At 43.8% G+C, this 27,528-nt stretch overlaps 1 protein-coding gene across 1 annotated transcript in view; it reads right to left on the minus strand.

Annotated features, from left to right (window-relative positions):
• The window catches only part of dnah5l (dynein, axonemal, heavy chain 5 like), a 44,001-nt gene that overhangs the window by 6,161 nt on the left and 10,312 nt on the right, over positions 1-27,528 (minus strand). The window contains exons 22-87 of the mRNA XM_079360874.1: positions 27,079-27,230; positions 26,716-26,920; positions 26,413-26,500; positions 26,204-26,327; positions 25,175-25,338; positions 24,974-25,066; positions 24,788-24,891; positions 24,277-24,373; positions 24,071-24,151; positions 23,395-23,649; positions 23,062-23,211; positions 22,580-22,698; positions 22,368-22,504; positions 22,034-22,196; positions 21,773-21,884; positions 21,275-21,403; positions 20,822-21,021; positions 20,547-20,700; positions 20,350-20,460; positions 19,931-20,086; positions 19,714-19,842; positions 19,002-19,217; positions 18,634-18,780; positions 18,379-18,551; positions 18,149-18,219; positions 17,968-18,075; positions 17,327-17,514; positions 16,904-17,098; positions 16,686-16,820; positions 16,213-16,270; positions 15,518-15,649; positions 14,812-15,029; positions 14,274-14,408; positions 13,957-14,133; positions 13,739-13,828; positions 13,303-13,434; positions 12,783-12,884; positions 12,278-12,445; positions 11,922-12,128; positions 11,288-11,380; positions 10,800-11,036; positions 10,412-10,477; positions 9,921-10,061; positions 9,563-9,694; positions 9,280-9,390; positions 8,772-8,926; positions 8,398-8,519; positions 7,879-8,108; positions 7,505-7,663; positions 7,054-7,210; positions 6,810-6,955; positions 6,599-6,733; positions 6,254-6,355; positions 6,043-6,156; positions 4,422-4,589; positions 4,229-4,333; positions 3,920-4,033; positions 3,596-3,772; positions 3,186-3,380; positions 2,206-2,361; positions 1,904-2,086; positions 1,427-1,597; positions 1,042-1,293; positions 743-869; positions 519-640; positions 135-284 (exon numbers count right to left, since the gene is read on the minus strand). Coding sequence (XP_079217000.1) covers positions 135-284; positions 519-640; positions 743-869; positions 1,042-1,293; positions 1,427-1,597; positions 1,904-2,086; positions 2,206-2,361; positions 3,186-3,380; positions 3,596-3,772; positions 3,920-4,033; positions 4,229-4,333; positions 4,422-4,589; positions 6,043-6,156; positions 6,254-6,355; positions 6,599-6,733; positions 6,810-6,955; positions 7,054-7,210; positions 7,505-7,663; positions 7,879-8,108; positions 8,398-8,519; positions 8,772-8,926; positions 9,280-9,390; positions 9,563-9,694; positions 9,921-10,061; positions 10,412-10,477; positions 10,800-11,036; positions 11,288-11,380; positions 11,922-12,128; positions 12,278-12,445; positions 12,783-12,884; positions 13,303-13,434; positions 13,739-13,828; positions 13,957-14,133; positions 14,274-14,408; positions 14,812-15,029; positions 15,518-15,649; positions 16,213-16,270; positions 16,686-16,820; positions 16,904-17,098; positions 17,327-17,514; positions 17,968-18,075; positions 18,149-18,219; positions 18,379-18,551; positions 18,634-18,780; positions 19,002-19,217; positions 19,714-19,842; positions 19,931-20,086; positions 20,350-20,460; positions 20,547-20,700; positions 20,822-21,021; positions 21,275-21,403; positions 21,773-21,884; positions 22,034-22,196; positions 22,368-22,504; positions 22,580-22,698; positions 23,062-23,211; positions 23,395-23,649; positions 24,071-24,151; positions 24,277-24,373; positions 24,788-24,891; positions 24,974-25,066; positions 25,175-25,338; positions 26,204-26,327; positions 26,413-26,500; positions 26,716-26,920; positions 27,079-27,230 — 9,595 coding nt within the window. The remainder of the gene's footprint in view (positions 1-134; positions 285-518; positions 641-742; positions 870-1,041; positions 1,294-1,426; positions 1,598-1,903; positions 2,087-2,205; positions 2,362-3,185; positions 3,381-3,595; positions 3,773-3,919; positions 4,034-4,228; positions 4,334-4,421; positions 4,590-6,042; positions 6,157-6,253; positions 6,356-6,598; positions 6,734-6,809; positions 6,956-7,053; positions 7,211-7,504; positions 7,664-7,878; positions 8,109-8,397; positions 8,520-8,771; positions 8,927-9,279; positions 9,391-9,562; positions 9,695-9,920; positions 10,062-10,411; positions 10,478-10,799; positions 11,037-11,287; positions 11,381-11,921; positions 12,129-12,277; positions 12,446-12,782; positions 12,885-13,302; positions 13,435-13,738; positions 13,829-13,956; positions 14,134-14,273; positions 14,409-14,811; positions 15,030-15,517; positions 15,650-16,212; positions 16,271-16,685; positions 16,821-16,903; positions 17,099-17,326; positions 17,515-17,967; positions 18,076-18,148; positions 18,220-18,378; positions 18,552-18,633; positions 18,781-19,001; positions 19,218-19,713; positions 19,843-19,930; positions 20,087-20,349; positions 20,461-20,546; positions 20,701-20,821; positions 21,022-21,274; positions 21,404-21,772; positions 21,885-22,033; positions 22,197-22,367; positions 22,505-22,579; positions 22,699-23,061; positions 23,212-23,394; positions 23,650-24,070; positions 24,152-24,276; positions 24,374-24,787; positions 24,892-24,973; positions 25,067-25,174; positions 25,339-26,203; positions 26,328-26,412; positions 26,501-26,715; positions 26,921-27,078; positions 27,231-27,528) is intronic.

Consider the following 27,528-nt stretch of genomic DNA (forward strand, 5'->3'; position numbering starts at 1 on the left):
TTTATATTTTTTGTTTTGGTTCTTTGGTTGAAGCACTTTTTGTTGCATCATGTTATCTTGTAAAAAAACTTGCTCTATTAATCAGTTCTAATTGACTAAATGGTTGATTTTATTGTGGAGAAACGCAGTCAGACCTGAGCAGTGGTTCGGTCCGGACACCAGCTCCTGATGAGAAGAAGTTTCCGGAAGGTGTCAAGCTTGTCCTCATACCCATCAGGCAGTGGGGCATCCTCTGGTGTGGGATGGTCAAACCAGGCCCTCCAGGCACGTTCATTCTGACTCACCTGGACACAAAGAAACTCCTGTGAGTCTTTGTGTATGCGTTGCACCTTTACCTGCTCTGACGTCAGCGCGCTCTGATAGGTGGAACCTTTTTTTGTTTAATCATTTTCTTCAGGCTTGAGTTTTCTTTCTCAAAGCGTTTCATGTTACATCTGTTTATTAATTGACATAACGGATGTGACAATCCTGCTGGCTTCAAAATCAATCGTCCTACAGGTAGAAATAAAGGAACCCACCTGGGTCAGGATTTGTGTGAACTGGGGCAAGCTGGACAGTTGCACCAGATTCAGCCAGGTCTGATCCAGGATCCAGCGCCGTGGTTTGGTTTCTACAGAATTCAGGTCCAGAGAGGCTCCACCTACATTTAAAAAAAAAAAGGATGTCAAACTGCTTTTTTTTTTTTTTTTTTTTTTAAAAGGGAAAAAAAATAATGGAAAGAGAAGTAGAAAGAAAAAGTTACCTTTGACGAAGGTGAGCACCTCAGGGTGCGAGATGTTTCTGGCTTGCAGGTCGATCTTCAGAGCTAGCAGCAGAGTGAAGAGCAGTTTGTGTTCCTCATACAGACTCCTGGCTGTGTAACAGAATACCTGACAGAGGGACAAACAGCCAATCAACAATCTATGTTTCATGAGTCAGACAGTGTCCGGTCAGGTTGGAGTTCAAAGGTTTGTGCAGAGCAGCAAAGACAGTTAATGAGAAAAATCATCCAAATACCTCAAACGTTGTAGCTCCTGTGTTTATTGACATTATGAACATTACCTGGTATGTGAGAAAGCTGACGATGTTGCTAATGCGTTTGGAGGTGACTTGTGATTTGGCCGAGTCCCGCATGGACGAGTCAAAGAGCCCCAGGAACTGCCGCAGAGACGTCTGGTACATGATGTTAACCAGTGACATCTCCACAATCAGGAAGTAGAGGATGCTCCCCCTGGTGGCTACCGGCCGATATTCTTCCCTAGCCTGGTTGATCTTTACCTCTGTCTCAGCGGCAACAGACAGCTTCTCACTCACCTGGTGAAACAAAACACTTCCATTCATCTTCGACAGGGAAACTGAATTATTCAGCCACATGATGTTTCTCACCGTGGAAACAGAAATAAGTTTAGTAAACAACAAAGAGCAGACTCAGACAGAGAGCAGGTACCTCCTGAGCCGTGCTCTTTGTGACCCTCAGAACCTCGATCAGAGACTCGTCCTCCACCAGAGAGCCCTGTGTGCTGGTCAGCCTAAACAGCAGACTGTCCTCCAGCTCCTGCATCTTCCTCTTGTTGGAAGTCACCTCCTCTAGAAGCTGCACTCGCTCCGCCTCCAGCTCCTGGTGGGACCAACAGCATGGAGGTCAGATTCAAGGCTTTCAGAAGATTTTGTTTTGAGATTTGCATCATTACACCGTCTTTGAGTCTTCATATATTGGAGGAAATATGGAAATGCCATATCAATCATTCATTGGCTGTCAGAACAGGGGGAGACACCTGGCTTGCCTTAGTTTATTGTCTCAATCTCGAGTGTCAAGTCTTAAATAAAGCATGATATTCATTCGGTAAATAATAGTCTCATTTAGGTGTCAAAGATACCATGTAGAGAAAAGGATAGTAGATAAGTGCTATGTGGGTAAGCTGACCTGTTTCTCCAGCAGTATAACTCGGCCCAGTAGCTGGTCCTCCAGGCCACGTTGAGTGACGGTGAAGTCGACCACGGCCGTCCTGGCGCTGACCTCGGGGCTGTATGCCGGGTTGGCCAGCTTGGTCGTGATATAGAGAGTGAAGCCCTTCATAACATCCACCTCCTTATCTCCCACCTTTACCTGGAGGAGGAGCGAGGAATAATTCACTGACGGTTTGCTTTAGAAACATTTTGGATTGATTCATGTTATTTTTATCTATGTTGAGTTTTGATGGGTTATTGCTGCCACTGGTGTCCTACTTTGTAAGTTGAGCCAGACTTGATGTAGTTTTTGTCCAGTATGTTGTCCAGAACGGGATCCAGTTCCTCTCCTACATCCTCTAACAGCAGGGGGCGCCCCAGAGACAGACTGTCCTCCAGGTGTGAACGGAAATATTTATGGTTCAGAGACGTCACCTGAAACACAGAAGAAGTCAAACAACTATCAGGAAACGAATCAAACTGAGTCCCTTTTGTGTTTCTGCTTCACTTATACGTCTCACCGGCAGAGGGTGCAAGAAGATTTAAGACAAAGGGTGTGATGAGTTGTTTATTAACCTAATATTTACAAGAGCACTGAACAACATGACGAGAGGCTGTAAGGAGGATTAATGAGAGAGTTCCCGGCGTGATGACGTTTAATCTCCACAATAACCACTTTAGTCTCAATTAGCCACTTGTTAGCAGCCGCCATTTTAAGTAGGCCAATGTGTAAAAACTTTAAAATTCACAAGTAAGGGGTCTTAGCTCACGTAGTTTATCTCGTCTAACAAAACGTCAACATCTCTTAAGCTACTGTTAGCCACAAACCTTATTTCAGGCATCCAACCACAAACCCATTCAAAACCCCCATTGGCTTTTAGAGTTAGGGTCCAATGCTAACTCACTTCTGGTTTTTAGGACTCATTCCTGTGCCAGTCTATAGAGTCCTATGTTAAAATGTCCAACTTTACAGCAGTCCAACAAGTCTGAGCTCTGATGCATTAGATTCAGGGTTGTTTGTGAACATCTTCAGAGAAGACAGTGAAAAGAATATCATCTGGTTTTGTGCTTTTTACCTGCTGTTCGCTCTGTTACCTGAGATGTGTGCAAACCACCATGAGTTTTGTTAATTTTACTTTATTTCTATATTCAAAACTCAGAGGCCTGATGTTACAGTGACATCAGGCACTGGTCACTGATGTGACTAAATCCTCTTCAGTCTATGCTAAGGTTTTAAATGATTTCCTCCTGTCCCTCACCTGCAGCTGCAGGTCTCTTTCTTTGTTCTGGATCCAGGTCTTGCCCTGGCCCTGGGGGTCTATCAGAAGCGGATAGCGGGACGCCTTCGTCACCACGATGCCGTTCTGGATGGACAGGTCATCGCTGGGTAAACTCTGCAGGTTCCATTCGCTCACTGTGGCGTTGTCCACCAGCAGGCCAATCACATTCAGGTCCTGCAGATGTATCAAATACACAAATGAAAAGTGTTATTTAATCCTTTTTTTTCTATAAAGACTCCAGATTTATAGGATCTTTTCATTTAGGCCTGATTGTACAGTAACAGAGGGTTTGTAATTCTTAACTGTACAGTACATCTCTGTTTAGTTTTAGAGGCGATCATTAGGAAGGGCTGCATGCTGGATAAATAAAACACGATGAGGAGTCTCACAGGACTGAAGGGGATCAGCTGCTCCTCCATCTCTCTCTTCCACTGCTCCAGCAGCAGACTGCGGTACTCCTGGTTAAAAGGCCCGGCATAGGACAGGAAGCCTGCAGACAGGAGGACGTCCCCCACCAGGTGTGAGATCTGGCTCTGAAAACCGGCACTACTGTCAGTCCAACGTACCTGAAAACATAAAACCCAACAGAAAAAGAGAGAGAGAGAGAGGGAATGACTGATGGATAATTGTTAGATGGATAATAGATGATGGAGGACAGTTGGACCTTACGATGACCATGAACTAAATATTGAATTATGAGGCAAATGGCCGACCTTCTCTCCTCCCAGCCCATCAATCAGAGCCGTAGCGTTGACCATCTTGCGGCGGCAGGCCTGGGCGTCATCCTCCAGGTCCTGCTTCTCTTTCATAGCGGCGTCGTAGAGCGCCTGAAGTTCGGCACAAAATAATTCTGATAATTCATTTCATAATCCATCAAGCTGTCGTCATTATCTTATCCTTTTAAATGTCTTTGTAATTTTCTTGCTGAGAATTTTTTCCTCTCGGTAGTATTTGTGTACTTGCATGTTATCAATGTTTTTAACCACAACTGTATTCACAAAATGAACAGACAGGTAACACACCTGCACGGCGTCCAGCTCCTGCTGCTTAGCGTCCAACTGCTCCTGAGCTTTAGCCAGCTCAGTCTGAGCGACCACCAGACGAGCCTCCTGCAGGGCCAAGTTAGCCTGCACACACACACACAAACAAACATGTAACAATCTTTGTGTGGTAGATTTCATCATGCAAAATCCATGAACTCCTCCGTGCTCCCACCTTCAGCGGCAGCACCTCCTTGTTGATGGCGAAGAAGTCAGCCATGGCCTGAGTCCAGGAGCAGAGTCCAGCCACGTTGCCGCAGATCCTCTTAGCTGACTCCAGGTTGTAGTCGTCCATGTCCAGGTACGGAGCGATAAGCTCCACCATCTCCTCTGTTATGGAGTCCTGCAGCACAAACAGGACAGGACAATCCAGAAGAGAAGATACTGTATTATGTCTTTCGGCACCGCCATGTCAGAAGAAGAGCTAAAATAACTTCTGCTAGATTTTTCTCATTATTTTTTGACATTTATAAAACTTTACGGATGGAACGCCTAAATACTTTCGGCATGTCTCCAGTAGATTCCCTCATGCTGCAGTAAGTAAAACAGGCTTTAATGTCTGCAACGTTATTTCTTGATGGTTCCATTCAAAGTTGCTGTTTGTCCTAGGCTCAAATTGTTATTCTAAGTGTCTCACAACATTATTTATCGTATTGATTTGTTTATTTGACATGGACATACAGTAACGTTGGTGCTGTAACATTTAACAGTGCAGAGAGTCCCAGATGCACTCCTCTTATTGGAGCACACGAATCCCTTTAATAAAGGTGCAAAGGTCTCTTCAGCTTAATTCAATGTGCATTAAGTGATTCATGTGCTCCAGTATTTTCTTTGGATCCTGTCTGAAATGATCCGCGGAATATTTCTTTTGTACCACTTCAGTCCTTCTCTGAGAGCGCCGACCTCCATTTGTGGAGTGGCTGAAGCGCAAGTTTCCTTTTACTTTATGAGAAAAACAGGTTTTAACTTACAAACAAATCCACGCTGTCAGTGCTTTGTTTGTGCACTGTATTTTAAAATATATATGTTTTTAGTCCTCTTAATACACACAAATGTGTACACACACACACACACACACACACACACACACACACACACTCAAACACAAATGATATCAATAATAGCTCAGGGTTTTTCCAGCTCTAAAGATACTGATGACTAATGCCAGCTTTACTAATCCACAGCTTAGCAGGCATGCAACACACACACACACACACACACACACACACACACACACACACACACACACACACACACAGTAAAAGCGAGTGATGACTGTTGTGTGAAAAGATGAAGGGGGTTTTTCCGTCACACAAATCTTACACTATGATTTTTTATCTAGAGTTAGCTCAAACTACACCTGATGATTAAAGGGTGATCACAATATATTAAACTTCAGACTGATATTCCAAGTGTCTGACAACTTAACAACTTTTAAAACCACAAACAGCTGTTTCATCGCTCTGTATAAACACACCAGGCTACACACATTTCTAAAACTCTCACAGGACACAGGAGTCGTTGATAAACTTCTGCCTTGAAACTGCTTCGAATCTGTTGCTCTGATGTCTGAGGAGGAGTTCGTCTCATTGTTCTGGGCTTGGGAGTTTTTCTGACTTTGCATCATTCGTGTTTTTTCAGCACATCTAGGCCATAGTATATCAGTTAATGTCGGGATTAATTGTGGCTGTGTAGCCTGACTTTGTTTCCCAGCAGATGTCTTTTGGGCCATTGTGGCGGCTATAGAAAAAAGTTTGACTAATCACGATACATTTTAAAAGTTGTATGCTGGAGACCTTGCTGAAGTTGAGCAGCATGCTGAGAAAGGCAGAGTTCTGCATCAGCTTCATGGCCTCGGCCCATGAAGGTTTCGGACAAGGTCTTTCAGGGTCAGGAGTGACCACGTCGATCTGAGAAAACCACAAAAACAACGAAAAACATCAGGAAATGCATCCCCACAACATCTTACTTATAGAGATGAATTCAAACTAAACATGATGTCCAGACCTTCCTCTGAAACAAAAGCAGCACAGAGTCCATGATCCTCATGATGAGGTGAGGAGGCTTCTGCAGTTTCCTCACTGTGGCGATGTCAGCTGGTTTAATCGTCTGAGGAGAAACAGTAAACAAATCCATCATTCAGTATAAACTTTGTGTCAGTTACAGCAGTGATTTAAGGTGTCGATAAGATTTCATTTTCACTGTGTTCAACGCCCTCTACTGGCAGAAAAAAAGCTCAGACACCTCTCACTGAAAATCCCTGTGTGTCTCTCTCAACAGAGGAAGTGTGTGTGTGTGTGTGTGTGTGTGTGTGTGTGTGTGTGTGTGTGTGTGTGTGTATAAATATTTGACCTGCAGTGCAGCCTCAGCAGCCTCCAACGCAGGTTTTGCAGCCTCCAGTTTGATCTCCGCTGCTGCTTTGTCAGCTTCAATCTCGTCTACAATGAGCTGAGCTTTATCCTTCACCTTCTGCACCTGCTGCTTTACCTGAACATGGAGAGAGAGATTCACTTATTCTCCTCCGCTTCTTGTAAAAGTGACGTCTCCATGTGTTGGGTCAGACCTTTTCAGCAGCCTGAGCTTTGGCTGTGACCTCCTGCAGGACTTCATCTGCCCTCCGAGAGGCGACAGCGAGCTCCTGCTCCTTCACCACCAGCTCCTCAGAGAGCTGAGACACAGACTGCTCAGCCTCCATCAGTTTACACAGACCTGCAGACAACAGACATCCGAAAAAGAATCACGGCTGCTCCTACTCCTGACAACAAAGTGAATGACTGTAAAATAAGTGAAAAATGCCTCGACTTTACCCGTCTTCATGCGCTCAGCGAGCGTGCCGACGTGAGCGATCTTCTCGGCGTAGATGACCTTGTAGCTGTCGATGAAGGACAGGTAGGATTTTGGCGTCACAAATGTTTGACGCCTGAAGCGCTCGAAGTACTCGGCACATTTCTCCGCCACCAGGTCCTGAGGACGAACATCATGACATCACTCAGCTGTTAACCGCAGACTTTATGACCCCAGTCACTTTATTGGAAATGCCAACCCGAACGCTTACCAACTTTAGAGCAATCGAGTAGCAGATGTATGCAAAACTCTTCATACAATCAAAATAGATGACTTTATAAAAATGTGTTATGTGTTTTTTGTATGTAGCTTCGCGTTGGTTCTTACTGCTTGTTTTCTTAACACAAATATTCCTCTGAGATTGTGTTTACTTTCCTTCCGCTGAGAAAAAAACACTCTAAGAGGAAGCATTACCTGGAAGGTTCCCATGGTAACCACCACGCTCTGCTTTACATCAGCCGAGCAGCGGAGGTCCTGGTAATTAGACAGGAAGTGATTTGATACGGCCACCAGGGCGTCCCGAGGCCAGCGCTGGAACCAGTCCACAGTGCAGCCCGAGATCAGACCTGGGAACTGATCAATGAAGACACAGACAGAAATCTTCTTTCAAATGGAAAATATCAATCACAGCCTATATTCGACAGAATAATCTACATTGACTGTTACACGTTAAAATGTAGTGGACCACTCCTTATCTTCTGAAAGTTAACACACAACAAATCACTAAGTTGATATATACTGTGCTACTCTGACTTTTATTCTTCCTGGTTGATTCCACTCAAGCTCACCTTTAAGGCTCGGGTCCGAAACTTCTCCCCGACGGGTGAGAAGCAGAGGACGACATGGAGGTTGTTACGCACTCGGGACAGGAAGAAGTCGTAGAGGTTCTCGGATGTCGGAGGTCGACGCGGGTGATGTCGCTTCATGACAGGAATCAGATCTTGAGTGATGTCATCGAGCTCGTCACGAGCGAACAGGTTAGACACTTCTCCACTGGCCAGGACGTTGTTCATGTATTCTGCAGACGAGAGTAGAGGTCAATCAGGGCGAAGAGGATGACAAATTATATCAAAATATAACAAGCAGATAGTGCTTGTTACAGAGCTACAACCATACCAACCGAATATGAAAGATTACATGTAAATCTTTAGATAACTTTTAAAGCAAAAAGGTGAAATACTTTTGCAGCTTTAAGCTTCTCAAATGTGACTTTTTTCTGCCTTTTGTTTATTTCCAATGCTAATTATTTCAAAATGTATTTCCCGACAAACTTCAAAGTCTTCAGGTTGAAACCTGCTGTCGGTTACCGAGGAAGGCTTCGTCTTTTATGTCGTTGTCGGTAAAGAGGAACGTGACTCCTCGTCCCTGCTGACCAGCGATACGATACAGAGCCTTTAGATCCTCCAGCAGGTTACTGCTGCTGTACGACCTGCAGGACGCACACAAACACAGATACATGGAAACACACATTTAAAAAAAAAAAAAAAAGAAGAATAATACTGGGATTCTTTTCTGTCATAGAATTACTGAAGAGGTCCTTTTCTCCTGCAGGATGAAACTCTTGTTCTGTCCATGTTTGGATACATTTCTTTTTTTGTATTTTATTTAGATGTTTGATTGCTCTACAACACATAAAAAAAACATATTCATGTGAGTTGGAGGTGTGTGTTGGGTCTCAGACCTGGTTAGTGTAATCTGGAAGGTTTGATACCCGGCGATGAACGACGCCAGCCTCGTCAGACTCTGCTTACCCGACCCCCCAACCCCAACCAGCAGGGCGTTCCCTTGCGGTGTGCGCAGGATCCGAGAGATCCGAATCAGGTGGGTCATCGCGTCCTGTTAACGGTGGAAATAAAGGCTTGTTTCATAAGAGAGCTACAGAGATTATAGACATAGATAAAAAATTAAAGGCTGTCATATGTTTCTATTTAAGCAGCTTGTTTTTCACCAATAAGTTATCATCATTTGAATGAACACAACAAAAAATTAATGCAGAAAACTGAGCCAATCACAAGTCAAATGTGAGGCTCTGACTCCTTACATCTTTTAATTAAATTTTTTGTTGTTTTGTTTTGTTTTCAAAAATGTGTTTAATATTGAAGGGAGCAAAAGAATACACAAAAAATAATTTTGGATGAGCCTCAAAACTCCAACATAGCTGCATGACATTCAAAAAAGTTTGTCATCACCGTGAAGAAGACCAAGTCCATGGCTCCGCCCCTCACTGCCTCGTTGTACTGCTGCTGGAAGACACACAGCCGCTTTTCAAGAGCATCCAGGGATGGGACTGGCTCATACACCTGTCAAACAAATCAATTTTTGCCATTCAAATCAAAAGGAAATCCAAATACAATTTAGACAACAACTAATTAATAAGAGGGTAACTTTACTCAAGTTTAGTCACGATAAAACCAAAATAAAAACAATTATTATATGGATTATAATTACAATTAAGACGAAATTGAAAGTTACCTTTGGAGCTTCAAGTTCAACGTCTTCAGGCTCGTCTCCTGTCGCCTCTGGAGCTTCACGCATGAAGTCCACAAAGCAGCTGTTCCACTGAGCATGCTCAGTCATAGTTCTCCCATGATCCTCCACTGTGATCTGAACAAAAATATTCCAGTTGAAATGGTGGCAAAAAGAGACAATGGGAATGCAAGAGACAATGGGAATTTGTTTGAGTGATGTTAAAAAGCTCAAAGAAAAGGAGGAGAGCTGCACATATGCCTTCACTTAACTTCCATTATTTAACCTTTTGTTGAATTTGAATATGTTTGATGACAGACAAAAAAAGCAATCATTTACACATTTCTTCCCAAAACAAACCCACCTTCTCCATGATGCCGTCAAAAGTTTGTCTGTCGCTGCTGTCGATGAATCTGTCAGCGATCACTCTGCAGCATTCATGATGAAACAGAGCCGAGAGAAGCTCTGAGCTCTGACACACCTCAGACTTCACTGTCAGGATCCCCTGAAGCACAATAAAACAGTATTGAAATAAAGTAGAAAAACTATAGTTGGCAGAAGAAGGCTTTATAAACAATTAGATGTGGTGTCCCTCAAGGTCCAATTCTTGGTCCTCTGTTGTTCCCAATTGATCCCCCTCTTAACCAAAATGATTCCGATGATTGATGATGATTTCGAAGATGCAGATTCTGTTTAGAGGCTAATGATTAATACAAAGTGTTGGTTCTTCCACTGATTTGCTCAAAGCTTTAATTACTAGCTGCTTAAAAAGCCTCTCTTTACATACATTTTAAAAAATCATGTCCATCATTCATATTCAGGACGGATGACTGAAAACAATGTTGAGGTCTGTACCTGCCAGATTCTGCTGAGGTCCCTCAGATTGAAGATGTAGTGAAACTTAGCCGGAGACGGTAACATCTGAGGAGAGAAGGATTTATTTTCCGAGCAAAAATAGACAAGAGACTACTTCACACTGGTTTGGAATAGAAATAAGATTTAAAGTCTGACAGGTGTCCAGTTCAATATCCAGTTAATTCTGTACAGAGAATCCAGGTGGCAGTTTATCTAAAGGATTCACTTTGCTCTTCCAAATCATTTTACTTACATAGTATATGGGACAAATAATTACTAATTAATATATGACAACAAAGGAGAACTAATATAAGAGCAGGAAATGTACAGGAAACAAAATAAAGGTAACCAATTAACAACTTCTCGACTTTAATAAAATGATTTCTACCTTGGCCTTTACAGCTTGCCACACCCGTCTGGTCGTTGGTACAAGGGCAGCTGCAAACTCGCAGACAGCTGCTAGAAAACCTCTCTCAGGGCAAAAGTATCCCTGAGCCACGGTGCTGAAGATTTTATCGATGGAGGAGTTGGAGGGCAGCGTGCAGTTAAAGATGGAAAACTGCCTCTTAAGACGCTGAGGGATGTCGTTCCGCCCGCCACCCGGGTGGATCATGGCTGCCACCAGCTGTTGAAGTGATACACCATTTATTGTTTACTCAGAGAGGAGTGCCAGATGGGACCAGTAACATACTCTAAATGGCACCAAAATAGAACATCATGCAGATTGAGCCTTCAAACCAATGAGTGACATAATGGAGGCTACATAAACTTCTAATAAACAATCCATTCATCTCTTCAAAATTTTAACAGTGAACCTCAATGTCAAATTAAAAAACTAGACTTGTGATGTTTATACTCGGTAGGTTTGTGGTTTACCTGAACATCCACCACAGTGATGAATTCTCCTGGACGATCCAAACTATAGAAACCTCCCTGCTCCATCAGCTGACGCACAATCTCATTGGTTATCTGAGAGGAACACGGGTCACGGACAGGAAATGTCAACACTCAAATGTTGAATATTAGAAGGGAGGGAGCAACAATGGAGCATACAGAATACACACTTGTATTTATCATTTGAGATGAAGAGACAAGAAAACGAACAAAATTGGAATCAAGTTTAACAATTTAAAAAATGTTTTATAAGAATGACGTAAAAATGATTACCTGGAAGTGGAACATTTGTTTATAAATAAGCAAAACAGGTTCTTACATTTACAGAATAGAAATCCCAATGAGTAATATTTTTCTCACAATGGTTTAAAATAAAAGACTTCCTTTTAGTTCATTAGTTTGATTTAGTGGACAGTCCCCTTTTACAATAAAACAAGCAGCTTTAACCTTTGTGGCTAATTTTTACACTTTACTTTTTGGTTATGTTCAAGATTTTTGTGTAAAATATTAATGTTTTTTTTATTGTTGTCAAAAAAAAAAAAGAAAGAAAGAAAACAAACACGCTGGAAGAAACGCAGGAAAAAGTTCAACCAATCACACAGAGTCTGAGGCAGACCTGATCACCCCATTCGTTGATTACGGGCATATTGATGTCATCGATGAAGACGGTCATCCTGCGCCCGGCTGGTGGCCCATAGGTGGCGCCCATCCGTTTATCGATGTAGCTCTCGATGGTTCGCTGGAACATGCTGGGCAGCGTGGCCGACGAGAAGTTCATCGTCTTACTAAGGTGGCGCTCAGGGTCGAGCTTACTGGTGTAGCCCTGCAGGGGGAGCCATAGCTGCAGCATTAGCGTTTGTTTCATCTCTCCGGAGAGTAAAACATGGCTCATATTTTGGACTGTTTTTAGTTTGTATTGACAGTCTAATTATTGCTGATGGGTACAGTATTACATTTTTCTCTGTGTCTCACTTTAATCATGACGGTCTTGGCGGTTCCTTGTTCTCCAATCAGCAACACGGCCTTCCTCTGCTTCACGATGGTCTGCATCAGGAAGTCCGTCCTCACATTGTCCACGTTGGGAACCAGGATGGACGAGTAGTCTGGGACTTGGTCCTTGGGGTAAACGTAGTCTGGGACCTGCACAGTTTCAACAGTAAATGCAAGAAGAATATTTAGAGACTGCTCTCGAATGTGTCCAGGTTTTGTCTGATAGACCAACAGAATCATATGCTATAAAATACTATTACTAGATGTTTCTATCGTCTATGTTGCAGTATCTTAGGTTTGAAAATGTCATTCAGTAAATGAATGATTTGAATAAATCACTGTAGAGAAAAATATAGATAAACATTGAGATCCAAGGAGTTCAGGTGGAATAATGCCATGTGTCAAAGCGTCCTGGACGCCCACATGGTCCCAAAGTTGTTATTCTGTTTGAGGCATTGTTTATTCAGCATTTAAACAACCGACTGACCTTAATGGACCAGTGCTCCCATTGTCCCTGCTCGTTGACGGTGAACTCAAAGATGGTCTGATCGTCCTGAGTGTGTGGCAGGTCCAGAGAAGAGCCCAGACCCTTTGAACAGACACATGACAACAAACTGAACTGTTAGAGCTCCCCCTGGAGGACAAGTTACGTCCTGCATATAACAAGTATAAAGGCAAATTAAACAACAAAATCATCACATACAGGATCTAGAAAAAGTATTCTTATAAGTGGAGCTTTCACGACACTGAATACGACAATCTGAAATATAATAATCACAGCAGTAAATTTTGTAGCTGTGAAAAAAAATGCAGTGCCGTAACATTAGTTACAAAGTGAAGTGGAATTAAGAAGCTTTTTTTTTATGCCTAGAAGAAGGTATCAATATTGGTTCATTGGCAGTTGAGGGGGACGTCTTGACCTCTTTGTAACTGAACATAAACAAGAGCGCCCCCCTCAGGTAGCCCAGGTGCATCAGCAGACACCCAAAGCTTGCACAGACAGACACCTTTAGGAAAGCCTCCATCTTGGCTCTGTCGTCCAGCTCCAGTACTGCTCCCAGAGACCACATCACAGCAAACACAAATAGTCGGCCCACGTCACCATGGCAACCCTGTTTGTCCTCTGCAGGAAGCAATCCCTATAAAAACAACAAATAATGACTTGTGAACATGGAAACGTCCACACTGTAGAAGAAGGAGAGGAAAAAGAGGAAGGTGTGTCCCCCCGCTGGCAGCATAAGCGATAACACAAACACTTACAAAACATCTTTACACAATTTGTTTCTTCGGCTGGAGACAACCTGGAACCATGCAAGGGTTAGAGGCTTTATTTAAAACCCATCAATATTTGCTTGAGCAATTTTCTTGAATAACTGTTAGTAGTTTTCAGTTTTTATAGCCTGAATTTGTAAGACAAACTCTTGTGAAATGTTTGTGTCGTACCTGCAGCAGGTCAATAGTCTGTTTGATGTACATACACTCCAACACCTGCATCTTAGGAGACACAGACGTAGAGACAAAGTCCAGCAGGTCCTGTGGATGGAACAGACAAATATCAATGAACATCTTTTGTGTAAGCTGAGGAGAAAATCTGATCAAGAAGAGTTGAAAGTTTCTTCAAGTGATGATGAGTGAAACAGTCTGAGTGTTCTGGTCCTTCCCTGGTAGCAGCAGCTGAAGCAGAGTTTCAGGGCGTCAGCCTGCGGTCCAGGGAGCGTCTGTAACCAAGCCTGCAGGATGGGGCTCCAGCCGAGCACGGACGAGCTCATGAACACCATGCCGTTCCTGGACACGGTGGCCGGGGAGGCGTTGTCGATGTTGTGGGGCTCAAAAACAATCTGTAGGCAATTACATGGCCAGACTTTACATCTTCCTTTGCTTCAGACATTTTTACTCATCAGTAAATCTCCTCTGGCTCAGGATTCAACTTGCTCATTGAACCCTGGATTTTGGCTGACAGGTGTTTCTGTGACGTCACCTTGCAGCAGGGGGCCATGGGGATTCGGTCTCCGTTTGCCAGTGTCAGAGTTTTGTTGTCATCCAGAACTGAGTTCAGGTTCTCGATCCAGATGGCATCAACCGGCCCATCCAGCACGATCCAAACGTATTCTCCCTGACACACACACACACACACACACATTAAATATAAACTATTCTTACAGGTTTTTCCAGTCTCTATGTTAAATTTTTAAAGTTATATTTTTCACTGTATCTGCTAAACGCAACATGAAACTGTTATCATTTCTCTTTCAAATCTATTTGTTTGCTGCGTCTTCCTTTTGCTGTGGTGACATCAGCACCAGACCTTTCATCATTTGTTACACAATACGGTGTCATATTTATGTGCTTGGAGAATAGAGACCTGGGAGTTGGACTTGCAGGAGTAGTAGGTAAACTGCGTCTCAAGCATGTTGGCTTAAGTGTCCTTGAATGCACATATTTAGAACAGCTCTACGGTTGATCTGATTCGAGCTCAATTAAGACTTGACCATGTGGGCTGAACTATTGACTACAACCTTCTTGGCCTTCAGAGTCTTCCTCCACAGAGTCGAGAAGATGCCATCAGTCCAGTCGTTGGTGGTGACGTCCAGAGTGCCGAACATCTGTGAGGCTGTGATGGCTTTGGGGTTCATCCTCATCTCGCGGTGGGGAGAGCCGCACTCTGACATCGCCTTCATCAACGTGTGGATACACGCCGTCTTCCCTGCACCGCTGGGACCCAACGCCATCATACCTGCAGAGGCCCAGGTGAGCTGTTCTTATTCTATACCAGAGAGTCTTAACCAGGCTTTTTCTAGAATTACAGAGTTTACAGATGAAAACATATTCATTTATTTTCAGGAATTTTAATGACTTCATGTCTCCCGACGAAAGAAGAACATAATGTTATATTTGTTCATGGCGAGGACGAGAAGCAACTTTAATGTCTTCATGTAGGGAAACAGAACCATCGAGCTCTTTTTTGTCTAGAAATTTTGCGGGGACATTTCTGAAAAAAAAAAGGTGATGTTTGAATTTTTGTAGCAAATCATTGAGAAAAAAAGTACATTTAAAACATCAGAACATTAAACTTAAAAACCACAACTGAATGGTTACAAAAGAATTCAGAGTGAGTTTTTTTCTGCTCCCCGGATGATGAACCCTTCAGTTGTGTCTGTTTCCAGCTGTTACACCTCTTAGGACAGACGTGTCTTTGTTGTCAGTCTGTCAGGTTCAGTTTACCGTGTCGGACTCTCTGCGTCTCATACAGCTGAACCAGTTTGAGGATCCAGGGGGGATGAGGGATCAGGCCGCTCTGCTGAGCCTGACTGAAGATTGACGCCTCCAGGTCGGGATAACCAGCTTTATCAAGCACTATAGTGGAGGAGGAGTCAAATAAAACAAGTCTTTAAAACACAGTTAGAAAAGTTTCTGGCAATAACAGAATAAAGCCGTGTGTTCATTGTTTGACTGGTGCTGCCTCACTCCCTGACATTTATCTGAGGGTGAGCTTTTGTTTTCCACACTCTCTCCATGTTGATCTCAACTTCCAGTTTAAAGCCCAGCAGTGGAACAGTGGAGCATGCTCAGAACGTCCCGGCCAGTTTGAGTCTGATCATTAGTCCAACTTTGAGAAATGATCTTAGGATGGTTTTAGTCTTATTACCATGTCAATGTGGATTTTAAAAGCTCAGTTTTAATCGTGCAAACGTAATAAATCCACTTTTGAAGTAAACGTACTGAATGCAGCACGCAGAAAAAAAAAAGTCTTGGCAGGAAGTCCTTCGTAATTAGCAACTCACTGCACTGTGAATTCCCCCAAATCGGCCATTACTCTAGAGGCCTTATTGTTGGCTGATGTTTTCTGACATTGCTTCTCTGGTCCTGACTTTGTTTGTGTGCTTGAGTGTATAACGTACTGAGAAATAGAAACGTACCAATACCAGGGAACAGATCATTGATCAGACTCATAAACAGAGGCTCGTCCTCATCGACCTGCAGAGACACACAACACACAGTTGCCACTCAAGTTTTTTGCCTGAACCTTAAAATAAAATTGCAGCTCAAAGAATAGAAGGTCTTGGCTAGAAGTTGTTCAACGCTAAAATCTGCCATTGTCGGAATCACAGAGGAATTAGCACCCAATCCCAGAGGCATAACATTGTCTATGATGATTGCAGATGAGTTTGGAGATTGCAACCACAGTGACCAGGACATATCGCAATGCGGCCACTTTTGGCTCCAAAAGCCCTGCTGGCAATCAAAACTGCCAGAAATGAGCATAAACCCAATTGAGGTGGCGAATGTGGCTCCGTCTTTGTTTAAGATTTCAAGTATTTACAGTACGGTTAAAAATCTTATTATTTGTCTGATCTTTTAAAAGTAAATAACTAATAGAAAACTAACGGACCAATTTGGAGAGGTTCATGTCTCTGAGGACTCTCATCACCACCGTCTTCTCCGGCTCTGATGGGTTGGATCTCTTCACAGCTCCCAGCGTCCTCAAAACGGACAAAATGTTCCGCAGACCAAAATCATAATGGACCTGGTGTGCAAACAAAAAAAGAAGCATGTTGATCTAGTGCAGTGAGCAGAGACTAAGATATGATCACGTTTGACCTCTATGACCTGTTTGGAGAGCTGCTCCTCACACAGCTTGTAGAGGGTGTAGAACTTCCTGCTGAGGACTTGGTTGTCGCGGAAACCTGCACTGGCCAGTTTGACCCTCATGATGATCGCTCGGTCCGGCACCATCATAGCTACAGTCCGAAACTGAATCTTCAGGTTCTCTGGCAGCTCCTGGCGACCTGCGTAACCTGGGTTCTGGAGGACGGAGGAGATTTTAGAAGTCTGGAACGAGTTTCAACAGCTCCGCTGAAGTTCAATTGTGGTCGAGTGTCAGAAATTACATTTTAAATCGAGCTTCTAGTAGGTGTAAAGTCCTCCGTGAAATCGGGTTGTCATGGTGATTGTTCTCAAAGGTGGGATAAGTAAGTGTAATCTTTTCTATATAAATAATATCTAAATCTGATTTATCTGGGGCTCAGTTACCATGGTGAGGAAGATGCCAAACTCCGGGTCCATATCGACCACGTCTCCATCTGTGAACACAAACTGCTTCTTCTTGTTCTTCTTACACTGCAGGACGATGTAGATCTGCTGGGCGGCGACGGACAGAACCGGCAGTTCAATGCGGTTAAACTCATCGAAGCAGCCCCAGGCTCCGGCCTGCGCCAGACCTGCAGACACACAACAAATACCTGCACTTCATTTTTGCACTTCATGGCAATAAGATCATGCTGTTCAGCTCACAAAAAAAATAACTGATTAGAAGAGTAAGAAGGGTTTTGGTCCAGGTCTGTGTGATGTTTGTGTGAGGGAGTAAAGGTTCCATCTGTCTGTTCTTGGATCTTCTCCTGAAGCAGCAGAGACACTGGACGTGGCTGCTGCTTCAGGAAGTTACTCACCGCTGTACATACTCTACATATAGTCTCTGTAAAGACAGAAGCTGTAGATGTGAGTATGTACGCTGGTAGAGAGGGTGTGTGGACTTTCAAATACCCAGGGGTGCTCATCTCTGAAGATCTCACATGGACAACCTACATAGAAGTGGGCGAGGCATTTCCTATATCACCTAAGAGAATATAAGGGCTGCAGCCTTGGGAGAAACACACACATACGCACTCTCACACCTTTGTATATGCGTCCCAGTCCTCTGTAGTCCATCTGGTCGGAACAGTTAAAAACAACCACATATTTCCCCAGACAGCGGCCCATGTCTTTAGTGGTCTCTGTCTTTCCTGAAAAACACAAGTATTTATACAACATGCAGCGAAGTTAAGACGAGAATAGTTTTCATCCGTTCTGTGTTACCTGTTCCTGCTGGACCGGCCGGAGCTCCGCCCATACTCATACCCAGAGCCTGAGACAGAGTGATGTAACACCTGGACAGATGTTTAAAGGAGTGTTAACCTTTCCGGTTCCTTCTGTGTGATACGGGCTGCATCTTGGTTTTACCTGACAACGTGATGTTTCAGGTCTGCGTGCTTGTGTGTGTGTGTGTGTGTGTGTGTGTGTGTGTATGTGTGTGTGTGTGTGTATACCTGTCAGTCAGCGGGGTGATGACCAGTCTGTCCGTGCAGCCGAGGTATTCGTTGCAGTAGCTGAACTCGACATCTGTGATTTGGATGACACACCTGTCCATGTCCTCCAAGAAGTAAAACCTGGACTGTTTCTGCCACTCAAAGTCCGCTGGGGTTCGCACGTTCAGCCTCACCTGAGCGAGATGACAGAGCATCATGAAAACCGCCGTCATCAACATCCAGCTGTGTTTCTAGCCCCGCCCTCTGTCCTCCCACCAGCTCGTCAAAGATGTCCCTCTGGTGGACGTGGATGGTGATGAGCGTCTCGTATTTGGTCCTCTCGTTCTTGCTCAGCTCCCTTGTCGTCATGTCGATCAGCTCGTTGAGGATATCCAGGAACTTCTGATTGGTTGTTTGCATGATCTGTTAACCAATCCGATACAAGAGAGGAGAGGAGAGAATCTGTTTGACATGTCTTACCTCTTGCTCGTATTTTTAAAAATCCACAAAACAATTTTTCTTTATACATCATCCAATCCTAAAAAAAAATTTCATGGGACACTTGACATAAATACAGAAATCTGACTGGATGGTCACAACAGATTGGGAGAGAGGGAGATGCAGAACGAGAGAGAGAGCTGCACCTTCTTATCGGACTTGCTGAGGACGAGTGCATCCTCTGCGTCTTTGGTCCAGATCATCTGGATTCCCAGCAGGCCGACCTGAGCTGGATACGCAAACTGGAAGTCCAGCAGCTTCAGAGCCGGGTCGCTGATGGCCAGGTGGGCCTGACGAATGATAGCATGAAGCGTCTGCCTCACCCCGAGAAGCAACTGTCCCAGCCACTCCTCCACGTTCCCCTAGACGGACAAGTCCTACAGTTACCTACAGCTAAACCACTGCAAGCTTCAAGAGTCAAAGATCTCACTCATGATGCACGTTTCAGGCATTTTAAGGGGAAGAAAAAGTATTGGGACAAAACTTCATTTGTGGAACCAGATCTCTAATTTACTGCACGTAACTTCAAATGAACAAATATTCCTCCCAAAACTGGAGGACCTGCAGTTTTACAGGCTTCATTTTAAGCCAGGTGGTTTCCTGTTGATTTACTGTTTATTTGAAAGGTGTTATCAGAGGTGCAGACACAGATCCCTGCAGTTTAGATTTGAGTTTATAGATTAGATTAGGTTAGGTTTTCTAGAAAAGAAAGATCCATTACCTGGCAGTCTGGCAAAGTAATCAATGTTACACTTCCTCTTCGCTGGAAATGTTCCAGTCATATGTTTTTTAAACATTGAGAAGTCAATTAAAGAGTCCCCATAAGGATAGTACTTTAAATCCAGCTGCAGTGTGTACCTGAGCCTGGACAGGTTGGCTCAGGTCCACAGTTTCTCCCTCTTGAGACTGAAAGCTGACGATCTGGTCGTAGACTTTCTCGTTGAAAACCACTCTGTTGACGTTGTCAAACAGACTGAGCAGATGAGCCTGAGAAGTACAAAAAGTCAATCAACAACAATATATAAAAACACCCTAATGTCACCAGAGTGTTGACTGTAAATGACCAGTGTGTAACCTGTATCGTGTGCGAGTCAGAGGCCTGTCCTAGGATCTCCAGCAGGGCGGGATCAGACACAAAGAAAAAACGAGGAAACACCAATCGTTTCTTCTCCAGGTAACCAGACAGAGACTTCTGACAGTGCTCCAACTGCTCGAGGAGGTGAGGTAGCAACTGGAGGAGTGAATCGAGCATTAATAATGCATACCTATATTTCTAACACAGACACATGGATTAGACCAGCAGTAAACCAGCAACTCTTCGATTATTGGAAGATTAAAATGACCCGTTTAAATAACTTGGGTAAGAGCTTTTTTTTGGTTAAAAGAAATCATCTCTGGTACTTAAAGCTCTATCTAGAAATTTTTAATTGGTTATGTTGCCAGACTAACAATCGAGACAGAGTGTTGTGATGCTCAGAGGCATGTCGGCAGCACCTGGCTCAGTGTTTCGTCCCCCACACAGCACTGCACCATATTAGGGAGTTCGTGAGCTCGCTGCATGATCCTCTGCCACGACTTGTCAATGTTCTGGAAACGCTTGGCCTCCTGGATGAGTCAAAGGCAAAGTAATCAGTCAGAGATGACATGCTGCTGAAAAGCTCAACCTCTGTACAGAAGAGTTTTATTGTGACCTGAGGAAGCTGCTTAGCGATGTCTCCGCCCACAAACACTGCCTCCAGGTAGATCCAGAGGTTTTGCACGGACAGCCACTTCTCGATGATCTCGGAGGTGTTGGAGAGTTTCTGGACCCACAGCTGGATGGACGGCTTGAATGGAGCGTTGTATCTGCAGGAGGAAGAAGTTCTTCTTAAGCCCCGTTTCTACTTAGCGGTTCGGTTCGTTTACAGTATCTAGTGTATTTACGTTTTCTCTTTCCTTTCTTTGCATCCCCCCCTCGTCTCTTCACCTGTTGCTCAGCAGTGACGCCAACACCATCAGACTGTCCTCCATCATGGTCATTTTCTCGGCCGTGTCGGCTCCTTTCAGCAGCAGTTCTCCTCTGGTCCTGAAGGGGGCGAAGGCGAGCGCGTGGCTGCTCCACTCGGCAACCACGTCCTTCAACTTGGCCTCGATGTCCCGCTCCTTCACCGCGCTGATACAAACGTCCTGATGCACAGAAACTTTATAAAACTATACTTTTGTCTATTCATTGTGAAGTTTGAAGGATTTAAGTTCTTAAAGCACTTTTCTCTGGGTTATTCTGGAAGGTTTTAGTGTTTCAGAGTCACAGACCTACATCGAAACTTCTAAAATGATTCTTGATTTTTAACAAAGCCTCTTGACTCTTCATCAAGTCCCTTCAGACAGATTCTAATCTTTTCCAATCTTTGAACGTTTTTCGCAGATTTTTCTGTGATACCTCAACGTCCTCTTTGTGCTTGAGCAGCGGGGCCTCCATGATGTTTCTGAGGGCCAAACTCTCTGACTCCACCTGAAAACTGTGACCAGTCAACTCACCGAGGCGAGTCCAGTGTCGAGGCAGCATGGCCTGAAACACAAACGATTAAATCACTAAATGTTCATGGGAGTGACAGATATTGTCCGGTGTTTCTATTAGTCCAGAAAATACAGGAAAAAGACATTAAACTCAAACTATCAGATCTCCATTATCTGCATTATCACACAGAGTGATGTTCTTCTGATGTCAAACTCAGGGTGATGTTTTAATAATGTCAAACCCCTGTGAACCAAGCTGTGAAAGTGTCTAGAATCTGACATCATATGATACAGCAATGTCAGCTTGGGATTTGATTAAGGATATTATCAGTTGAATGTGATTGATCCTCTAATATTGACAGCTTTAGTCCTCCCTTACTGACCCAGCTGCACTGTGGGAATATGTTGAAAGAGTTCTCACCTTGTTGGCCATCATGTAGAGCAGCGGGCAGCTCTCTGTGAAGTCATCGATGGTTTTCTTTAGATCTCTGAAAGCCGGCCAGTCCTTCAACGCCTTTGGAAGCTTACGGATCCTGAAAAACGTACGACAACCCAGTGAGTCAGTCAGTCCATCTATTAACCAATCAGTCACACTTTATTTGTGTGCAACAATTTATCCATATAAAGGTCACACCGTACCGTTTTGAAAATAATAGTAATCATAATCAGTTTTTGTATCTACCTGTTCTGGAAGTCCTGCAGCTCCGTGTTGATCTTCTCGATGTTTAGCTCCGCCCACAGGATGTCATAGTATCCAGTCACGCTGTCGATGACGGAGTTATACAGAGAGTAAAGTTTGGACAGCAGAGACAGTTCCCTCCTGATTCTCTGCAGCTCAGGGTACTCTGCAGGGAGGATGATGAGGAGGAGGTGTGATATATTTACATTTTTCCCAGCTTATCAGCCAGTTCAGTGTTTGTCATACATTTAAGTTAGGTAAGTAATTTGATGTTATAACAAAAGCGTGTCCACCACATGATATGTCCATTATTTCTAAAGTCTATAGATGGTTGTACCGTTAACTGGCAGTCCAAACAGCTCCTCTCCTCCGCTGTAGGTGGTGTACTTCCTCCACAGCTGATCAAATTCAGCCTGGAAGCTCTGGAGCCGCTCGCTGGCTTCAGCGGGAGCCACGCCCTCCATCCCCGGACCCCTGCACACACACAGGTCTGACTGTTTTACCTGTTATCATACAGAATATGACGCATCTGTCCCTGACAGGGTGTACCTGTGGTTGTACTCGCCGCAGAAGCTCTGGACGTGAATCTGGAAGCTCTGCACCGCGGACAGCAGGTCTGCCTTCATGCTGGGCTGCATCCTCATGAGGGTGTTCTGGTTCTGATCCACCTGGGAGCACAACACACTCACACTTCTACTGGATGGCAGAAGCTCTGCTTTTGATCTCTAATTGAGGACAGAGTTTACTCTCTGCACCAGCAAAATAATTCCAATGTCGGCAGCAATTGCATCTTAAATCTCACACATTGCTCCTAGAAGTCCTCGATTAAATACAGTTGTCATGGTGATGGGTTTGAAAGGTTGGATAACCTGCATAACCTTAATAATTTGGAGCAGAGGGTTTTACCAGCCAACATAAATTAGTCTGATTGTGAAAAAGTCTCTGTGATCCCAGAAGATGAGGTGTGTGAGAAAAGGCGTGTATAACACCTAAAATTGAAAGAGATAACATGAGCATGCTTTCTGTCTCACCAGGCTGTTGAGGTTCTTCCAAGCGTACGTCAGGACGTCCACGCGCTCCGAGTTCCCGTCGCTGAAGAGCAGCTCGTGTTTGTTGAGCAGAGCGAAGGATTCCTCCACCGGACCGATGGTGGCGTCTATTCGAACCTCTGCCTCCCGAACCTCAAACAGGAAGCACACAGAGAGGTGAGAGAGTGAGAGAAGAACGAATGTAACCTGACCGGAGTAAAAGGACTGAATGACTGAAGAGAGGGAGATTCATGGATGCATCTAAAAGCATGAAAGAAACAAACAGGATCATTTATGATAGCTTCGATGTCAGATGTCTATAAGAGGCCAGCTGACCTCTCTGAGCGCTGCCATGGCTCCTCGCACATCCTCCAGGTCAGTGATTGGACGCTGAAGCCTCTTGGTCAGCGTGTCGACGAATGAGAAGACATCCTCCATGTTGGCGGACGCCCTGCGGTTGAGTGCGTTGCCGAAGGCTCGTTTCCACAGCCGACACTCCTGAGTGAGCGACAGTTTCAGCTGCTCTGTGTCGAAGTGAACTGGACCCACCGTGAAAAACGCCGGGAGCTCTGAGATCTGCACCTCCAGCTTCTGCAGGGCATTGTGGGTGAGAAGTGCACAGAAAATTAGCAATTTCAACGCAAGCTTTGAATGTTTTGAGTAACGCATTCTGTAAGAAATAAATGAGAGAAGATAAATAAAATGCATTGTTGTTATTATTAAGACCAGTGAGTCATCATTAACAGTGTCTCTCTATAGAGATGGCTGATAGTTGACAGCTCTCTTCAACACTAAATGGCATCATAACGGACTGAATGAATATCGTGTTGTATTAAAGAAGATTTTAAACTACAGATTGAGATCGTGAACTCATTAGTAAACTGTATATTTTAATAAATAAACCAACAAGTAACAACAATTTATTATAGACTAATACGTTCAGATGTTTTCCCCTCAGTCAAACTGTGACATGTATGAAGAGATCATGTGACCAAACAGGAAGTGGACTTACGGAGTAGAAGGAGATCTGAGAGTTGAACTCTGTGAGTGAGGGATCGCTCTGAAGGAAGGCCTGAACCTGCTCCTCTGGGTCCTAAACACACACAGCTGTTAGCCTAACAACAGCAACATCACACACACACACACACACACACACACACACACACACACACACACACACACACACACACACACACACACACACACACACACACTGACCTGGTTCCACAAAGCAGAGAAGTGGGAGAGCTCAGTCAGAGTGTCTGCAGCCTCAGCTCTCAGAGTCGACACGATGGAGCCGAGCTGCATCATAGATCTGCTCAACACGACGACATGAAGGACACAGTCTATAAAAGCTCAGAACAAGTATTCCATGAGTCCTGATACAGACAACATCAATAGGGCTTTTCAAACTGATAAACACCTAACCCACATATTGAATACGTGACTCTGATTGGCCATCAACACATATCATCAGTCTGCTATCTCTCAATCAATCACTGTTGTTAAAATGAACAAACCATGAGAGGAGCAACAATAACCTAAGTGAATGGGAAGTGAATTTGTCGCATGTAGGAAGGCTGGAGTCCCCCGATGAGCAACCCGGGTTCAAATTCAACCTAAGACTAAGATTAAGGGGAAAAGTCTGACATTTCCTCTGTCTTCCTGTTCAAACATAAAAGTCAAGATTTGAATTAAAAACATGGAATCAAATGAATTGACAGCTGACTTGTTGATGTCTTTGTGTTCAACCAGCTGTCGGTCCAGAGGCCTCAGCACCGGCGGCTTCAACGGGATGTCATCTCCCGCATCCCGGAGCGCCGCCTGCTCCACCTGGCAAAGACAATAATATTGGCATGTGATTGGCTGACTGGTGTCAGGTGTTACATTTCACTGAGCCAAGTGACAAATGTACCTGCTGCTGTTTGAACTGCAGGTGAGCAAAAGTCCACAGAGGGATGTCTTTAGTCACAGACAACACAATGTTTACCAGCCTGTTCACAGAGCTCTGAAACACACACAGAAACAACCATTCATATCACTTCTCCATCCATGATTAAGATGACAAATCCCGACTGACGGTGTATTTTAGTTTAGAGTGACGTTACAAAGGCACCTGGATGTCGTCTAGACTGGGTCTGAGGACGATGTTTGGGATGGCGAGCTGCATAGAGGCTCTGAAGAGAGGAGGGGGCGCTGATTGGCTGCCATAAAAGGAGGGGGGCTGGACTCTGTGGACATGAAGTCTCCTCCTCAGGGCATTCAGACAGGATTTAGTGGCTGAAAGGAAAAGGGGGTTTGTGGTGGACAATACAGATCTGTCAGATTAATGACTATAACTTGTTTAAATAGTGTATTGCATTCATATGGGAAAGAAGAAATTCGTCCTAGTAAAAAGATCTTGTTACTACGAGAAATTATCACATTTTAAAGACTAAGAATATACTAAAGGATTAATGAATGTTGGATTGCAGTAGGCAGATGTACGAGGAAGATCAAAAGGCAACAATGAAAATGGTTCTTGATTGTGTTTTATTTCCATCACATCGAGATGTGAGTGATTGACCGAAGCAGCATATCCTCTTGTTCTGAATTAAATTAAGTCACAGTCACGTTTAATTGGTCAGGTAGAACAGCAGCAGGCACTTCCTTTCATCGCAGGCTCTTCACGGCTATTACAGGCTGGGAACAGTGCAAAAAAAAAAAAAAAAAAAAAAAAAAGGAAATCTAGTATGAAATCATGAAAAATTTGGCTAACTGGCTAATTTGAATCAATCAGTGGATATTTTTGGATTACATCTTTTTCTGAATTTGGATCATGGGGACCCTTGTCAATGCATTTTTGTTTGAATACTATGACTGGGAGAGTACATTGGATCTTCACATGGTAAGTCAAAATAGTAAAAATTGTTCTTAGTGTTCTGAAATGGTTTACAAGGTTGAAATCACAGGAATAGTAGGTTGTGTAAATAATCGTGATCATGAGGAAACCCCATGACACAGTCGGTCTGTGGACAGGCCATCAGGACATCATCTTAACTGTGATGGGGTTTTTTTCTGCTTAGGGAGTAAATACTGGCAGGAAAGAATCCATGAAAAAAGAGAGATAAAAGTCATGTTGGGAAATGAAACGACGAAAGCTGACCTTCAACGAGGGCTTCAGTGTTGCGATGACAGAGCTGACCAATCAGATTGTAGAATCGACAAGGAAGACACGACTGACAGCGAGTCTTCTGTTTCAAGTCTGGATGGAGGCACTGGAAAGATCCCTGAGCAGAAGGAGAAGATCGATGGGAGAGATGGAAAGTAATCTGGCTTCGTTTTGTACTATTTTTTTTGTTTGTTTTATTTTACCTCCAGATTAACTATCTCTGTGGTCTTCATTTTCCTCTTCAACTCGTCAACCAGCTCAAAGATGTACCTCTCCACCTGCTGACTCTGCCTGTATCCGCACACAAACAACACCAAATAATAACCTTTTTGATCAACAACGAGCGAAGGACAGAGTGATACAGTGTTCAGTCTTTATTTTCTAGAGACACTGGCTTGATATCCAGGTTTTCTAAACAACTGTTTTATTGTATAAAAATGTGCAATGAAGTATTTGCTGTGAATCTATATCTAAACTGTAGCATTATTTTGATCCATCTGTTTCACCAGTTCAGGGTGACGGCAGCAGCTCGGACTGAGCTGTCTGTCTGCAGCAGGAGGTCTTCAGGTGAGACAGGCGAGTCAGGCAGGACCAGCAGACAGCAGGACGACATGGACTGAAGCAGCCGACCAATACGACACTCCAACAGGTCTGCTGCAGCTTTAGACACCTGATCCAGATCCTTCAGAGCCTCATACACACCCTGCATGACTGACCAGCACACAGAGTGAACAGGGGTTACAAAATATAATTTATTGGTTGTTTTATTGTTTTAAAAGGGTTTGCAACATTAATATCAATTAAAGGCAAAAAACAGCAAATATTCTGTCTGCAGCCTTCAAAATGTGAACTCATTGCACCATGCTCACATAGGTCGGTGTTCAGAGCGCTCCAGGAGAGTGTGGTGAGTCCAGGGGAGAGAGACGCCTCCACCCGGCCAATGAAGGGCTGCATCAGAGGGAGGAGTGAAGGCGGTATCTTCGCGACCAATGAGCTGTAGTCTTGGAGCAACTCCAGCAGCCTGGATGAGCAACAAAGACAGTCAAGTCAATCCAATATGAGTTTTAAAAGAAGGCAGGACAGACCAGGCGGTTGGATCCAGCTCGGTCCAACTAAGTAGAGAAAGTAAAGAAACATGGTTTTAAAGACGTCAAGTTCAAACGAGGATGTTATCCAATCAAATCAAACAACATTAACGTAGTAAAAAAAAAGTAAAAAATCTAAGCTTAAAAAAACAAGGTAGTTAAAGCTAGCTTGATTCGAGTACATTTAAGCAATGTGTAAAATAAATTGGAGCAGTGTCTAATCCAAGTAAACTG

The sequence above is a fragment of the Symphodus melops genome, assembly GCF_947650265.1.
Source record: "Symphodus melops genome assembly, chromosome: 14".
NCBI classification, from domain to species: domain Eukaryota; kingdom Metazoa; phylum Chordata; class Actinopteri; order Labriformes; family Labridae; genus Symphodus; species Symphodus melops.